General features: G+C 41.5%; 1 protein-coding gene across 1 annotated transcript; it reads left to right on the top strand.

The window, feature by feature from the left end:
* Window positions 1-5,700: 5,700 nt before the first annotated feature.
* On the top strand, window positions 5,701-13,507 carry LOC307039011 (uncharacterized protein). Its single transcript, XM_079680754.1, has 5 exons — window positions 5,701-5,864; window positions 6,280-6,379; window positions 12,496-12,635; window positions 12,783-12,846; window positions 12,997-13,507. Exons 1-5 carry the CDS (start codon window positions 5,862-5,864, stop codon window positions 13,152-13,154), a joined length of 465 nt encoding a protein of 154 aa, XP_079536880.1. The 5' UTR covers window positions 5,701-5,861; the 3' UTR covers window positions 13,155-13,507.
* Window positions 13,508-16,950: the final 3,443 nt, after the last annotated feature.

Here is a 16,950-nt window from a genome sequence, read left to right as displayed (position 1 = left end):
ATTAAAAAGAAACCGAATTGCTGCTAAGAAATAAGTTCAGAAAGCTATGACTCCAGTGGAACACTGTTAGAGTCAAAAGTAACTCTCTTTGTATTCAGACAGAGTATGCAGATTGGGGCTGATCAGAACAAAGAAAGCACCTTCCTCGTCAAAACTTAGTCACACACTCCCTTACTGTCACCCTTACCTCGTCCTATGGCTGTCAGGCCTTTTGGTGTGTGTGTGTGTGTGTGTGTGTGTGTGTGTGTGTGTGTGTGTGTGTGTGTGTGTGTGTGTGTGTGTGTGTGTGTGTGTGTGTGTGTGTGTGTGTGTGTGTGTGTGTGTGTGTGTGTGTGTGTGTGTGAGTGTGTGAGTGTGTGAGCCTGGCCCTGCCCCCTCCTCCCCCCTTCCTGCTATCTTATCACTAGACAGAGGGGGGAGGGGTTCTCTCTAAAACAAAGTGTCTGTAAAGGTGGGGGGAGACTGTCTCCCCCCTTCCTGCCATCTCTCTCTCTGTTTCTGCTGATGTGTAAAATATACAAAATAACGTTTTATATACTTACTCTCTTGTTAAAAGGTGATGAAGTTTGCAGCGTAAGCCAGCCATCAGTGTTCTAGTTTTTAAGGTTTTGTATACCTCAAAGTGTGTCTAAAAGTATCTTGGCAAGAGAAAAAAAGCCAAAATCCGCCAAGGTCATTAAAAAGAAACCGAATTCCACGTTTTACAAATGAACAGACACAAATGCAGACTTGACCACTTGGCAGTTGATTAAAGCAGATGTGTCCTTTTTCATCTCTCAAAGGTTTGGGTCCTGTTCAACACTGGGTACAGAAATATATTCAATATACAGTCATTTGCACGTAAAGATTTTTTTAAAGTTGTAAGCACTTAGAAATATAAATTCGATTGCATTTAAAGTGGCTGTAGACAACTTATCATAATGAAGTAGTTGATTGCACAAACTTGTAATGGATGTAGAATAAAGACGACATTAGCATTTAAATTGGCTCCCTATAAGACTCGCTTTCTCTATGAAATTATGTCTGGTTCTGAGTAGTGGTCTCCCTTTCACAATAAAAAGCCCAAACACAATACTTTCTGAATCGCTGCAGGAAGTAATGTGCTAAAATACAAATAGCTTACAGTAGCTCCAAATTAGTTGAACAATTGGAAAACTGCAAGGACTGTGGAAACACCTACTGGCAAAGGATTGTGGATGCAAATTATGCAAAGAGGAAGAAAAAAACATTCTATCTAAAGCTAGATAACACAATCTGCATATTGACAGTATGAGTACAACAAAAACAGTATGCATGTTGATGCAAACGACGATGTTCAGTAAACGATCAATCAAAATCGAAGGATCCAATGTATTTTTAAATGGAGCAGAAATAGAACTAGTCTCCCAGTGCAAGTATCTTGAACAGGGAGTGTCATATTGGACTCGCACTTGACTTTTTAAGAAACATATCCAGAAAGTATCCAATACCATTCAATTCAACTTGCAACATTTTAAACAAATTAGACCTTTTTCTTAACTGTCAATGCTGCAAAGTCATACCTCCACTGTATGATTCTATCCCACATTGAATACTGTTTTACAAACTGGTCGTTTTGCTTGTACCACACACCTGAAACCCATAGAACAGCTGTTCAAGAGAGCTATCCAGGTGTTTGACAGAAAGCCACAGTCATACCACCACTGTACCATCCTCGAAAATCACAATTCTTGAATTTTTGACAATTTTATGTCTTTTAAAAGTATGTGTTTTTTAAATAATATTTACATGGACTGGCCCCCCTACCCTTGGGGGAATTCATCCACAGAAAACACACTGGACGCAGCACTAGGTCAGAAACCAGAGGAGACTGTGAAGTCCATCACAGACGGACCACCTTTGGACAAAATGTCCTCACCATTAAAGGCAGCTCATTGTGGAATAGCCCCCCAACTGAAATACGGGATGGTCCCACTCTCAATAGTTGTAAAGGTCAACTTAAAGAATGGTTGAGCAACAAACAGACGTGTAATCACCGCTAAATAAATGCACTTTAACACAGGGGTATCTCCTCTTGCACTTTATGTAGCACTTTTTTTATCTTGCACTTTATATATCATAGCTGCTGCATTGTACTGCCATGTGGTAAATGCTTGTATGCTGCTCATGCTCTTTCTGCATATCATGTATTTTATTTTTGCTGTATATATATAAATGTCATGTTCTTATATGCTGTATGTGACGGGACTATAGATGGAAATTAGCTCAAAGCTAAAATCCGGATCATTTACACTTGTAGGCATTATTTTTGTTTTAAAGTGTTCATCAATGTGCACTACGGTAGCCCTGAAGAAAATTAAACATTAAAATATGTTATCGATGTCCCCATTCCCAGTTTGTTTTGGGAATAATTGCGATGTTTACTATGTTTTTGGTAGCTCTTAACAAAACAGAATTTTTGTAAAAGACTGCGGCTCTAAAATGCAAGTTTTGTGATTTTAACACTGTTTTTGATGAAACAATACATTATACAATATTACGACTTTTTGCCATATTTTTAACACAATCTTTTTTTTTTTGGGTTGTAGGGCCTCAAGATATTTTGCATGTCATGCATAAACACGGTGTCATCTTTTTCCTTGAAACTGACGTGCTGCCCGTTTTACAAAACAAGTTATTTTTCTGCTTCTTCATCCTCTGAATTTTCCTCCCCCGTCCCTCTTCCTTCAGCCAGCACAACAAGAATCAAGGTGGATCTGTGAAATGAAACACCTCTTCCCAAAGCGTGACTTCCCTATTGAGAGCATGCGTCTAGGGCAATGGGGTCTAAACCGATTGGCTAGATATACTAACATGCAGAACGTACGGTATGTTTGAAGACTAACCATTTATCCAGTTCAAGCTGTCTTTAAGATGTGACATTGCGCTCTGACTATTCCCCATAAAATCTTGACAAACTATTACTTATTCTTAAATGTTGACCTCTTGCTGCTTGGTTGAAAATTATAGATAAAAAATAACTTTAAAAAAAAAAAAGACTCAAACAGCGAGGGACATTATACTGGTGAAAAAACTCTCAATTCTACAGATGACTCCCCCCATTCAACGCAATAAGTACCTCCCTCCACTCAGCAAAGCATCTAAAACTAAGGACCCCACTAAGACGACAGTTTGAAAATTAGCTATGGATCTGAGAAAAAACAAGTCTCCCCCCGCGAGTTGCAGCCAGGAACAAACTCCTGGACTACCATCATCACCACCATTCTGGACACCCGAATCTTGCAGTACTACTGCTGCTTATTTTGCTCCTTGGGCCAAGACGTCTCTGTTTATGGACACAGTGAAATCAGTGTTGGTTGATATTGTGGAGGGGGTGATACATTGGTACAGAGAAGAAATATGCAACGGATGCCGAGTCAGTCACCCCGGCCAGAGGCAACACGATTGTCTGAATGACATGCCCGATTTTTTTTTTCCGATACATTGACTTTTTCTTTAAAGTAAAATAAAAATGGGGAACTACTATGCAAAACGCTCGGTATATATTGATCAGAATGTAGTCAATGGAGTTTTTTCACTTCAGTCAAAATATTCATGTGTATGCTGTTTTTGACACAAAGATGCATTACATCTACAAACAGAGCATACAATGAGAGCACATGATACACTTTTGATGTTTGTTTCATTTCTTCGTTAATGTTACAGAATGTTTCGGAAAATGAAGATTCCAGGACCACTTTAAATGTTTCGTTTACAATCGTTTCCCAATGACCAGGAATAGTACTGCCAGAACGAACGATATCCAAAATGTCTTCTAGTTTACAAACTTCAGCCATTCTGTTTACACGGGGATCACTATTCACTCTGTTTTCAATCGTCCTCATCACCACACTTATTAAAAGGGTATTGACTACATTCTGATCAGTATATACCGAGCGTTTTGCATAGTAGTTCCCCATTTTTATTTTACTTTAAAGAAAAAGTCAATGTATCGAAAAAGAAAAAATCCCTGGCTTCAACCAACGGTTATTACCAATCAACCAATGGTTATTAGTCTTCTCCTTCTCCATCCAACTCGGCATGGATCTTTTCAAGTCTCTCCTTGAGGCGTCTACAATTTTTGAGATTGTGCAGAAAAGCCTCCGAAGCGCCTTGGATCCTCCAATCATCCGTGAAAATGTCTTTATCAATAAGAGTCTGGTCGATCTCAGTAATGAAGTCGGTGAGCCAGAGTCTTTTCATTAACGCGTTGTAATTGTTTTTGAAGAAAAAATCGGGCATGTCATTCAGACAATCGTGTTGCCTCTGGGCGGGGTGACTGACTCGGCATCCGTTGCATATTTCTTCTCTGTACCAATGTATCACCCTCTCCACAATATCAACCAACACTGATTTCACTGTGTCCATAAACAGAGACGTCTTGGCCCAAGGAGCAAAATAAGCAGCAGTAGTACTGCAAGATTCGGGTGTCCAGAATGGTGGTGATGATGGTAGTCCAGGAGTTTGTTCCTGGCTGCAACTCGCGAGGGGAGACTTGGTTTTTCTCAGATCCATAGCTAATTTTCAAACTGTCGCCTTAGTGGGGTCCTTAGTTTTAGATGCTTTGCTGAGTGGAGGGAGGTACTTATTGCGTTGAATGGGGGGAGTCATCTGTAGAATTGAGAGTTTTTTCACCAGTATAATGTCCCTCGCTGTTTGAGTCTTTTTTTTTTTTTTAAGTTATTTTTTATCTATCATTTTCAACCAAGCAGCAAGAGGTCAACATTTAAGAAGATGTAATAGTTTGTTAAGATTTTACGGGGAATAGTCAGAGCGCAATGTCACATCTTAAAGACAGCTTGAACTGGATAAATGGTTAGTCTTCAAACATACCGTACGTTCTGCATGTTAGTATATCTAGCCAATCGGTTTAGACCCCATTTCCCTAGACGCATGCTCTCAATAGGGAAGTCATGCTTTGGGAATAGGTGTTTCATTTCACAGATCCACCTTGATTCTTGTTGTGCTGGCTGAAGGAAGAGGGACGGGGGAGGAAAATTCAGAGGATGAAGAAGCAGAAAAATAACTTGTTTTGTAAAACAGGCAGCACGTCAGTTTCAAGGAAAAAGATGACACCGTGTTTATGCATGACATGCAAAATATCTTGAAGCCCTACAAATGGAGCACTGAATTTCGGACTCCAGCTTACAGCTTCCTGCCTACGACCTGCCAAAGACCAGTATAGAGGAATGTTAAGCCCTCCCACTATTTTCCAAGAGGGCGTTGCCAGATTTTCAATTTCAGGTTTTAACCAGGAGATGGCGCTTCATTCACAAATACAGAAAGACAAGTTTCATGGACTTTCAGTTGTGTTTTGAAGAGCATTTGAACACAAGATTGGGTCACAAGCTGGAGTTTGAAGCACACAGTAAGTGGGAAAACAACAAGCATTTGCTCAAACAGCATTTTCATTTGAACACCATTATTACTAATGATTACTGGTAATATAAAAGAAAACAACGTAATAAATGGACTTTGAATCTTATAGAAATGAAGAGGAAACGTGGCATTGCAAGTTTTTTCTCACCAAAGAGGATAGAAAGTCAGGCTGAGCAACAGGGAAGTGACAAGGTAAATGACCAGGGAAATGAGGAGGTGGAAGGAGATGAAGAACAGCAACAGGAAAGTGTCAGTGATGAGATAGAAGGAAAAGATGAACAGGGACAGGAGGAGGAAGGAGAACACAACAGAGAAGAAGAGACGGATGAGGGAGAGCATCACAAAGACAAGGTGCAAGAGGGAGAGAGCGAGAGACAACAAGACAGCATGCAGAGCTCAGACAGTGAGGGGGGAAAGGAATATTCCTAAGCCCTTGCAACCAACGGCCAGTCGAGTTGGTCCATATGGTATGAAAATTGTTAATACAAAGTATAATGCATCTGAATAAGATGCAAAAATCACACAAAAGGACATTTTGCAAAACAGTTTATTTAAGAGACAGGGCTAGTCTAATACATATATTATTAATTCAAAAAAAATTATGTTCGCTTTCCTTAGATAGTTTTGAGTATGAGGAAAAGGGTAGATTGTGAGTATTTTGTGTACAATGTATTTTAGACCTATTATAGCAGCTGAGGTTGAAATTCTAAAATTACCCAAAACAATACACACCCAGGCCAAAATGTTGTGCTGCACGCATTAACACAGCCAGTAGGTTAAACACATATTGAATAAATGACAGCTCCAAACTGTGTTATAATTATAATGTGTAATCAGTTAAGCTCTATTACCGTTTGAATATGTTTTACTCCCATTTTCTAGACATATCCAAGTCCAGGTGTGAGGAGCCAGCTCAGTCGACACGGGAGAGTTTCCCCAAGACCCTTCAGGGAGGCGCCAGAAGAAGCTTCAGAACGGACTGGTACAAAACTCATTCATGGCTTGAGTACTTATAGTCCAATGATTCAGCGTATTGTTTCCCCTGTAGACATTTCTCTTTACCTGATGCCCCCAAGACCGTTTTCACCTCAATTGACGAGTATCGTAACTGGAAAAAGGCCACAATGAAAGACAGTGGTTTCTGTTCTCATGCCCGATCTGAAAGCCATGTAAATGCAATGTTTGCATGGGGAGAAAGCATGAAAATGAGTGACAGAAATACCTCAATGATGGGAATAATGGATGAGCAAAATAAGAAACAGGTGATTGAAAATCAAAACTATATTAAAACACTAGCTGAGATTCTGATTCTAACTGCCACAGAAAACACAGCCCAGCGGGGTCACAGGGAGAATCCTGACTCAGAAAGAAAAGGTGTTTTTTTAGCTACAGTATGTTGGATTTGCTGGGAAACCATGATCCTATGATTAAAAAAAGACTTGAAAAGCAAGCTAAAAATGCAACATACACCAGTAAAACTATCCAAAACGAGATACTGGAATGTTTGGCTGCAATGGTTAAGGAAGAAATAATTCAAGAGGTTAAAAAGAGCAGGCAGTTTGCAGTTATTGTAGACGAAACTAAAGATCTTCAGAAAAAATAGCAAATTTAATTTGTTCTGAGATACTATTACAATGGTGTTGTTCACGAGGGCTTTCTGGAGTTTGATGTGGTAGAAGGCCTGGATGCTGCTGCGACGTTGAGTGGTAAGATTATTTGTTTTCTTGAGAAACATGGGCTGGAGTATAAAGAAAACCTTGTCGGTCAGGGCTACGATGGCGCTGCAGTGATGAGCGGGGCACATGCTGGTGTTCAAGCGAAAATAAAAGAAGTAGCCAAAAAGGCCTTCTATGTGCATTGCAGTGCACACTGCCTAAACGTAGTCATAGTAGACTCTGTCAAAAGTGTAACAGATGCGGGAAACTTCTTCTCATTGATGGAACGATTGTATGTGTTCATATCTGGGTCTTATGTACACAACAAATGGCTGTAAGTGCAGCGGGAGATGTTTGATGGTGCACCAAGGGAACTCCAAAGGCTTAGTGATACACGTTGGGCGTGCAGACATATAGCATGTCGCAATGTTATGGATAGGTTACCTGCAATAGTACAGCTGCTTGAAGAGATTTCCTCTGAGAACCATCCACATAGAGATGATGAAGCCAGGGGGATATTGGTTCAGATTGATCTGAATTGTGTTGGATGCCTTGTACTGTTCCAAAAGGTCTTGAGTGACTCTACATTTTTGTCAGATATGCTCCAGTCTAAAACATTGGACTTGGCTAAGGCCGTGGAACTAGTTGAAGCACTTAAAGAGACACTGGTACAATACCGCAGTGAAGCCTCCTTTGATGAAGTGTGGAGTGAAGCACTTGTTTTGTGTGAAAGAAGTAGCATTGAAACAACTCAACGAAAGCCAAAGAGGTCAAGACAGACAACAAGGACCCTTCAAGATAGTGTCACCCCTTCCACTTTGGGACAGCATGTAGTTCCAAATGGCAAACACTCTTTTTGCGTCAATGTGTACTATCCAGTTATGGATAACATGATTGGAGAAATAGAAAGACGCTTTTCTCACACAAATTGCAACATAATGCAAGGTGTCCAGGCACTAAATCCCTCAAGTGCTACTTTTTTGAGTGAGGAGGCTGTTCTTTTATTGGTTAATGCCTATGATTCTAATATTGAGGATCTTAAACACGAATTACATCAGACGAGGAGAGTACTAGAAAGAAAGAAGAAGGAAAAGGGGAGTCCTAACACTCTGATGGATTTTGCTCAATTTTTGGACCCATACCAGGATGTTTTTTACGAGTTGTCCAGATTGTGTAAAATAGCAGTAGTTTTACCGGTGAGCAGTGCATCCTGTGAAATAAGTTTTTCAACTCTTAGGATCATTAAGAGTTATTTGAGGTCTACAATGACAGAAAAGAGACTGTCAAGTTTGGCTGTACTCAGCATTGAATCCAAACGCAGTAAAGCTTTGGATCTCAATACGTTTGTGAGGCGTTTTGCTGAACAACATGGAAATCGCCGCATTCATCTGTTATAGCAAACTTGATGCTCTGCTCACGAATGACTCAATGAGCATAGAAAACTGTTAACGTGATAAACTTGTGTTCAGGGAAATGTGTACATTTGTCCTCAGTTGTTAAATAAATATATATATATATATATTCTATATATACTGTACTCAAAGTCACAAAGGGATGTCAAAGGGATGTCATGTTATTATTGTACCACTGTGAGGCAATAGGTGTTGTTATTCTAAGTTAGCTCGGCTGAGCGAAAGGATGCACCTGCAGTGCAGAGTAAAATAAACCATGCCTAAGGACTTAACAGTTCATCGTCTCTGTCTCAACTATTTCTCTCCGAGTGCAACGTATGAGGAAGCTGCCATCCTTAAACTCTTTTTGGGGGTCTAACATTGATTGTTAACATTGATTGATATGACTGCGATTAAATCAGCATATACTTCTGCCACCCCTCAAAATCTCCTGCCACCCACTTGCCACCCCATGAATATTTTTCTAGATCCGCCCCTGGAGGCAGGGGACAAACAACTTGTTCAGCTGTCACACACTCGCTGGGCATTTCAAATTGAGTCTGTGAATGCAACCCTAAACCTCCCTGCTTTGATCCAGACTTTAGGGAGCCTTTCAGCCCCTCTGGCAAAGGGACTGGAAAGCAAGCTTTGCAAATTCAGTACCATCTACATGCTTGTTCTGTTCCAGACACTGCTCTCAACCACTCAGGGCCTGCACAAATACCTGCAGAAAGAAACAATGGACTTGGTGCAGGCAGTAAATTACAAAACAGCAGTTGAGAACACACTGAAAAGTTACCGAAGTGACTAGAAAGCACATGAGGTCTATGACAAGACCAAGGCCCTGTGCAATGATCTTGATATTCCCAAAACTGTGACACAGAGGAAGAAGCGTAGAAACATGGAAGACTTTGTAGTTGAGGCATCATGTGGAGCAAGGTCAGACCTGACTACAGGAGATCACTTGAATGGGAGAATCTTCTTTCCAGTTCTCGACAGAATGCTGGAGGAGCTTCAAAACAGGTTTTCTGGAGTTGGGGAAAAAATATTAATCGGCATACAGGCATGTCACCCTGCTTCTGAGAATTTCCTGAATGAAGAGGCACTCAAAAATCTTGCACAACATTACAGCATCCACTTACAAACTGAAGAGGTTGTTGTCGCAAGACAATACCTTGCCAGGATAGAGAAAGACATGCCAAGTATCCAAAGTGTATTTTCCCTTTTGGATGAGGATATGTTCCCCTCTCTTAAGGCCATCTTCCAAGCTGCTTTGACAATCCCAGTCACCAGCTGCAGTTGTGAAAGGTCCTTCAGTGCCCTGCGAAGGCTACACACTTGGCTGAGAAGTACAATGGGCCAGGTGAGGCTTAATCATTTGGCCATAATTTCCATTGAGAAGGAGGTCTTGGCTAATGTGGCCCATGGAGAGGTCATCGACCAATTTGCGAATGTCAAACCAAGGCGATTCAGCCTACAAAACAATAAAGAGTGTGAAGATAGCGAGTGATGATGGGGAGAAAAAACGAAGCAAATGAAAGGTAATGTGATGAAAGAAGCAACTGATGAAGGAAGCAGCAAGTGAGGAAGGACGCAAGTGAGGAAGGAAGCAAGTGATGAGGGGAAACAGCAAGTGAGGAAGGAAGCAGAAAGTGATGAAGGAAGCAAGTGATGACGGAAGCAGCAAGTGATGAAGGAAGCAGCAAGTGAGGAAGGAAGCAAGTGAGGAAGGAAGCAAGTGATGAAGGAAGCAAGTGATGAGGGGAAACAGCAGGTGAGGAAGGAAGCAGAAAGTGATGGAGGAAGCAAGTGATGACGGAAGCCGCAAGTGATGATGGAAGCAGCAAGTGATGAAGGAAGCAAGTGATGAAGGAAGCAAATGAGGAAGGAAGCAAGTGATGAGGGATTATTATTTATTTATATTATTATTATTTCCTCCTTCCATCCCTTTTTTCTGTTTAATCTAATTAGTAACAACTTCTAATAATTTGACTTGAAAATCAAGTGTTTTTAAATAATAAACCCGTTTCTGACTTTTTACATATAGGTGTTGAGAGATGTATCCATAGATCTCTTAATATTGCTCTCGAAGTGCACCAGATTGATGCTTTTAACTTCAATATTTAAAAAAAATCTTCCTGGGGGAGTACCCCCCAAAATAGTACTTTACCTCTGCTTATGTAACTCCGGTGTATTGTCCCCTCGGCAACAGATCACTCACAGTTGGTGATTACTTTCCTGCATTTCAATGGACAGCATATAAAAAGGACATGTAAGCTTCATTGCTTAAGAGATCCTCACGTGCTATCTCTTTTAAAAAATAAGTCTCCAGTCAACAACAAAATATCAGTGATCGTATAGTGATAGTATATTTTTCATAAGCGCTGTGAAACATTCAACTTAAAAAAACTCTGTGAGGACCTAAGATATTCTACAAAATAATATTTAAAAACATTTTAGTTATATTTTTCATTAGTTTTACCAAAATAACTTGATTTAATTGTATTTAAAATAACATTTCCAAATAAATAAATCCTTCGAATCTGCCTATTCAGTTTCTGTTGGAATGTGAAGGGTTAAATGAAAGAAGCCCCTCTCGGCGAGTCTGTGAAGACAGGAGCTGTTGGACGTCCAGTTATCAATTCACAGAGGGCCCGCTATAGTAACTAAAACAAGAGAGTAATGTCAAATGACAGTACAATTGACCAATCATATCTTCCCTCTAAATGGGTAGGTGTTATTATCGCGGACTTTATGACAAGTTCCGCCCGCTACTGTGACATAATAACTCGAGGGAAGGGGTGGGGGTCAGAGGGCCTCGGTATAAAAGTCACGGCTCGCCACTGCAAATAGCCAATCACACAAAAGACATGTTGCTGTGACTGTGAGCTTTAAACAACTAACAATAAACACATTTTGTCCATAATACAGGCACCTTACCCTCAAGAGATCCTCACGTGCTATGAGAATCTCCCACAATCCATTGCCGTAACAAAGCTAATGCAGGCATACGTTTGTGACACTAGATGGCGCAATTGTGTATGTGCGTAAGGGGAGTCTTGTAGTAGAAAATTCAACTGTAGCGCCCCCACTGTAGGCTAAGCCCCGAATGTTTCCAGGTACAGGCGACGCCCCTGGAGCAGACATTTCACGAGCGCACAGAAACAGCCTGAGTGCGACGAGAAGGTTTTAAGCTGGAACACAGGAAATCTGTAAGCAGCAATATATCTGAGTGCAAGCATACAGTTTGAGCAGAAGCAGAGCAGATCTAAGCGCAAGCAGGCACTATTTGAGTGTGAGGACAGGGTTTGAGGGAAATAAATACATATTCTGAACATGAAATCAATAAAGTATGCTCTCAAATTTGCTATGCTAGTGACACTGTTGGGGATTTATTCAGAATTCAAGGCACACTTAACCAGCATGGATACCACAGCATTCTGCAGTAGCCAGCTAAATATAAATCATATTTTGGATTTTTGAACACTTGTTTGTTTACTAGATGATTCCATGTGTTCTTTTATAGTTTTGATGTCTTCAGTATAATTCTACAATGTAGAAAACATTAAAAAAAAAACTTTGAATGAGAAGGTGTGTCCGAACGTTTGACTGGTAGTGTACATTTTCACATTTTCAGGTATTTAGTTTATGCAATGCTTTAGGTTTAGAGCCATGAACCATTAAAGCTGCTCCTCCCTTTTTTTAAATTAGATGCCAAAATGAGTTGAGGGGACTACAAAATTATTATAATTGATCAAATGCATGCCAATCAACATCCCGAAAAAATCACAAACACAGTATTATTAGGGTGGTATGTTAGGAATTCAACTTTTCTATGAATCACAAGTGACAAATGTCCTGAAGAAAACTTAAACATTTTAAAACAGAACTAGATCTCTGAGACAGACTGCCAAACAGCACAAGAGCAAAACTCAGGCACAGCTTTGACAGACAGAACAGGCTGGATCTCCTGCAGGTCAAACAACATATGTAATGAAGGCAGGAAGATGTGTGGGCTCCTTCAGAATCAACTCTGATTGGTCTTCCTGCAGTGAGTGAGGGCTTGAATGGGACTTTGATGATGGAGCAGCAGTGGTTGGAGGAAAAGAGGTGGCTGCTGGTGGCTGTGCTGGGACTGGAGATGACCATGGGAATTGTGGGAAACTGTCTGGTTCTGCTGGTCAAAGTCATGGTAAGGTATTATAGTAACCTATATTCCTGTCACATGTCATTCATGTTAGTTGTGTCTGTGAACTCAGACACAACTAACGGCTGGTTTAAAATGATTCCATGATTTGCTTTTGGAATGTCCATTAATATGTCCACTGTCTTTTCACAGTGCAGGGACCAGTTCTCCTGTCGTTACTGGCTTCCCTTCCTCAGTCTCACCTTGTCAGATTTAGGTACACTTTACACTGACACACCAAGTGGTATATGTTGTGATCTACTGTCATAATATCAGTCGATTCTAGTATAGAAACACGTTAGTCACAATGTTTGATGTAGTAACAGTGCAGTCATCCTTTGTGATAATGAACCACTGTGTTGTGAAGGATGCTCCCTCCTTATCATCTCCGGCTCACTGGTAGCCATCTTGACTGGAGGTCAGAGGTCGCCGTGGTGTGAAGTCGTCAGCCTGCTTAAATTTGCCTTCATCACCTCCTCTTTAGGGAGCATAGGTATGTCTCCAAACACGCTAATGTCATCATGAGTAAGATTCTCCATACAATATTACATAAAGGGGTACGTTCAACTTGAGAATAATTATTTGAAGCCTTGGAAGGCATGAACCTTAGCAAATCTCCTGTGATAAATGGCATCCCTCATGAATGTTATTCTCAGTTTTTGTCTGATTTAGGAACATTACTGTTGGAATGTTTTGGGCCAACATCACTTCTAAATTCAGAAATTAAACTCTATGCTAAAGTCATAGCTATGAAAATATGATTCTTGTCAGATAACATGTAAAGACTGTTACATATTCCAAATGCTGGGTGACATATCCATTCCCAACCCAGTCTCACAAAAAAACGTGTAATATCTATGTTTGTTTTCCCAAATAATCCTCTCAAAACGTGACAAGCCTACAATATTTTTTTCCTATTCATTTCTGAGGACCAGTGTCCATGTCACGTGATTGACAACTTTCCCAGCGTGAAAAAAAAAAATGGCGGACACCCAACTTATTTTTAGGGGAAATCCAAAATGTTAGCATATTTTGGCCATTAAAATGCTTTTTGATTAAATTTTTTGTGAGAAGTGTATATTGTACTTCTAGAATCTACATCCAGTGGATGTGTGGGATCTATAGTTTAATAAATATTACAACGTTTATTGGAGGTCTCACCAGGAGAATGTATATATACTACGTATTTTACCTATAGAGGTTGCTCTGCGTGCCCCCCCCTGACATTTTGAGATTGCTACGTCTTTCCCCCTATTCATTTCTATTGACCAGCGTCCATGTCAAGTTATCGTCAACTCTCACAGGGTGAAAACAGTATTTCCGGTCTGGTTGCTAGGGACGCATATTACAACCGGAAGTATTCCCCTCAATGTCAAATGATTTTACAGTGATATCTGCAGTACCCAACAACTAACAACAAAGTCACCTGTGACCCACTTGACACCAGCTACATAGGCCGGCGTCATCAGAGGATCTGTTCCCAGAATCTTCTCGCGAGCACACAAGAATTCTTAGTGACAGGAAACTCTGGCGGTCATCCGGGACTCATAGAACCGTAGTTACAGCCGTAACTATCGTTCTATTTCGTCCCTACTGACCACCAGAGGTAAGTAAGTAAGTAAGTAAAAGTTTATTTCTAAAGCACCCCTCCCAGCACGAATGCACAGAGTGCTGTACAAAATATAGCAGTCAAAACAATTAGGCCAATATGGCACTAAGGCATAATAATAACAAAGCATAACATGACAGGAAAATAGAATAAAAACTTAAAAACAATATACAAACATGAAACCAAGTGCAAGAGGACCAGTGATCGACAGTGACAGGACAGTGACGTGATGAACGGCCTAAGACTGCTCAAACGCCTGCTTAAATAAGTGCGTCTTTAGGTGTCCCTTGAACAGGTTGAGGGAGGGAGCCGATCTCAGGACCGGGGTAAGTGCGTTCCAGAGTCTAGGGGCGGCCGCCCCAAACGCCCGGTCCCCCCTGGTCTTTAGTCGGGTCCTGGGCACTGCCAGAAGCCCCTGGTCAGAGGACCTCAGCGAACGAGTGTTTTGGTGTGGTGGAATGAGCTCGCTGATGTAGGCTGGGGCTTGGCCGTTTAGAGCTTTGTATGAGATAATCAGGATCTTGTACTGGATCCTGAAATGAACTGGTAGCCAGTGCAGGGAGGCTAGAATGGGGGTGATATGGCAGGATTTTTTAGACCTGGTGATTAAGCGGGCGGCAGCGTTTTGAACCAGCTGCAGACGGTGAACAGAGGCTTTGCTGAGACAGGTGAAAAGTGAATTACAGTAGTCTAACCGGGATGATATGAATGCGTGGACAGCCATTTCAAGCTCTGCATGAGACACAATGGACCTGAGTTTAGCGATGTTGCCGATGTGGAAAAAACAGTTGCGGGTCAGTGAGGAAACATGTTTGTCCATGTTCATAGCCTGGTCGAAGAACACCCCAAGATTTCTGATGTGGGGGTGAACGTTGGTGGTGAGGGGCCCCATTAGGTTTTTTACCTTGGCTGCTAGGGAGTCTGAGGCAATTATAAGTACCTCTGTCTTCGCCGCATTTAGCTGGAGGAAATTTCTCCCCATCCAGCCCTCAATGGCAGCTAGACAGTCCAGTAGGATGTTAATTTTCTGCATGTTTTGCGGAGTGAAGGACACATACAGCTGGATATCATCAGCGTAGCAGTGGTAGGACACACCCTTAAAGCTGCTGATGATAGAGCCAAGGGGGAGCAAATATAAGGCCCAGAGGAGCGGGGCCAAGATGGAACCCTGTGGTACCCCACAGGGTAGGGGAGCAGGGTCAGAAGTGAACGGACCAACGGCCACTGAGAATGACCTTCCTCCGAGATATGAGGAAAACCAATCTAGGGCTCTCCCTGAAATGCCCACCCACTCTCTAAGCCTATCCAGCATGATGCTGTGGTCCACAGTATCAAATGCTGCGCTGAGGTCTAACATGATCAGCACAGCGCATTCACCCGAGTCTGCAGCCATCAGGATGTCGTTAGAGACCCTGAGGAGTGCAGTCTCAGTGGAATGCTTCGTGCGGAAACCAGATTGAAATGTATCTAGGGTGTTAGTGTTGGCCAGAAAAGCGTTGAGCTGGTTCGCAACAACCTTTTCAAGCACTTTGGATGTGAAAGGCAGCTTAGAAATAGGTCTATAGTTTTTTGGGAGAGAGGGGTCCAGGTTAGGTTTCTTAAGGAGGGGCTCGACAACCGCCTGCTTAAAATATGAAGGGACAGAGCCAGATTCAAGAGAAAAGTTAATGATGGAAACCAAACCGGGGCCAACAGAGTTGATTGCTTCTTTCAGGATGGAGGTGGGGATGACATCTAGTGGACTGGAAGAGCGTTTCATGGAATTAACTATGTCAATGAGATCTTGAAGGGAAATAGGGGCAAAACAGTTCAAAGTTGAATGCCTGGCTGGGCAGGTGGGGAGGGGGGAGAGGGAGGGGGAAATGCTGGCTCTCACATCCGCAACCTTGTTTACAAAGAACAAGAGAAAGTCATTACAATCCTCATTTGAGAAAACAGGGATGGGGGGGAGAGGAGAACTAACAATGTTGTTGATGGTCTTAAACAGGATGCTAGGATTGTGCTTACTGGATGTAATGATATCAGAGAAGTAGGCTGCCCTGGCATCTCTAACCATGTTGTTGTATTCAGACATAAGGTCCTTTAGGTAAAGGCGGTGCACCTGGAGATGGGTAGATTTCCAGAGACGCTCTACTTTACGGCATTTTCGTCTAAAATTGTAGATGTTTTCATTTAACCAGGGGGAGTGGTTAACTGCTAACAGCTTTCTAGTAACCATGGGGGCGACCTCGTCTAGAATACTAGAGCAGTGGGTGTTAAAGGAGTTAACCATGAGATCTATGTCGACATGGGAGGGGTTTACTATGTTGCTGTCAAATTTAGAGGCGAATTTATTCGCTGTCAGGCTGTTGATAACGCGCGAGCATTTAACTCGCTTCCCCAGAACAACGTCATTATCAAACAGTGTGTTAAACAGGACACAATAATGATCAGAGACAGTCAACTCTTCAGTGCAAATCGAATTAATCTTTAAACCAGTAGTAAATACAAGATCAAGCGTATTACCTTTTGCATGGGTGGGACCAGAAACATGTTGCGTAAAGTTAAATGATTCTGTGACATTCAAAAAGTTTACAGCAAAGGAGTCCGAGCTATCGTTGACGTGAACGTTAAAATCCCCAACCATCAAAACTCTATCAAAGCGGATGATGGAAGCTAAAAAATGTCCGAAATCCGTAATAAAATTTGCGTTTCTGCCCGGAGGGCGATAGA

This window comes from Notothenia rossii, assembly GCF_949606895.1.
Source record: "Notothenia rossii genome assembly, chromosome: 1".
Taxonomy (NCBI): Eukaryota; Metazoa; Chordata; class Actinopteri; order Perciformes; family Nototheniidae; genus Notothenia; species Notothenia rossii.
The sequence above is the reverse complement of the archived record's forward strand: the minus strand, read 5'-3'. Positions and strand labels throughout refer to the sequence as shown.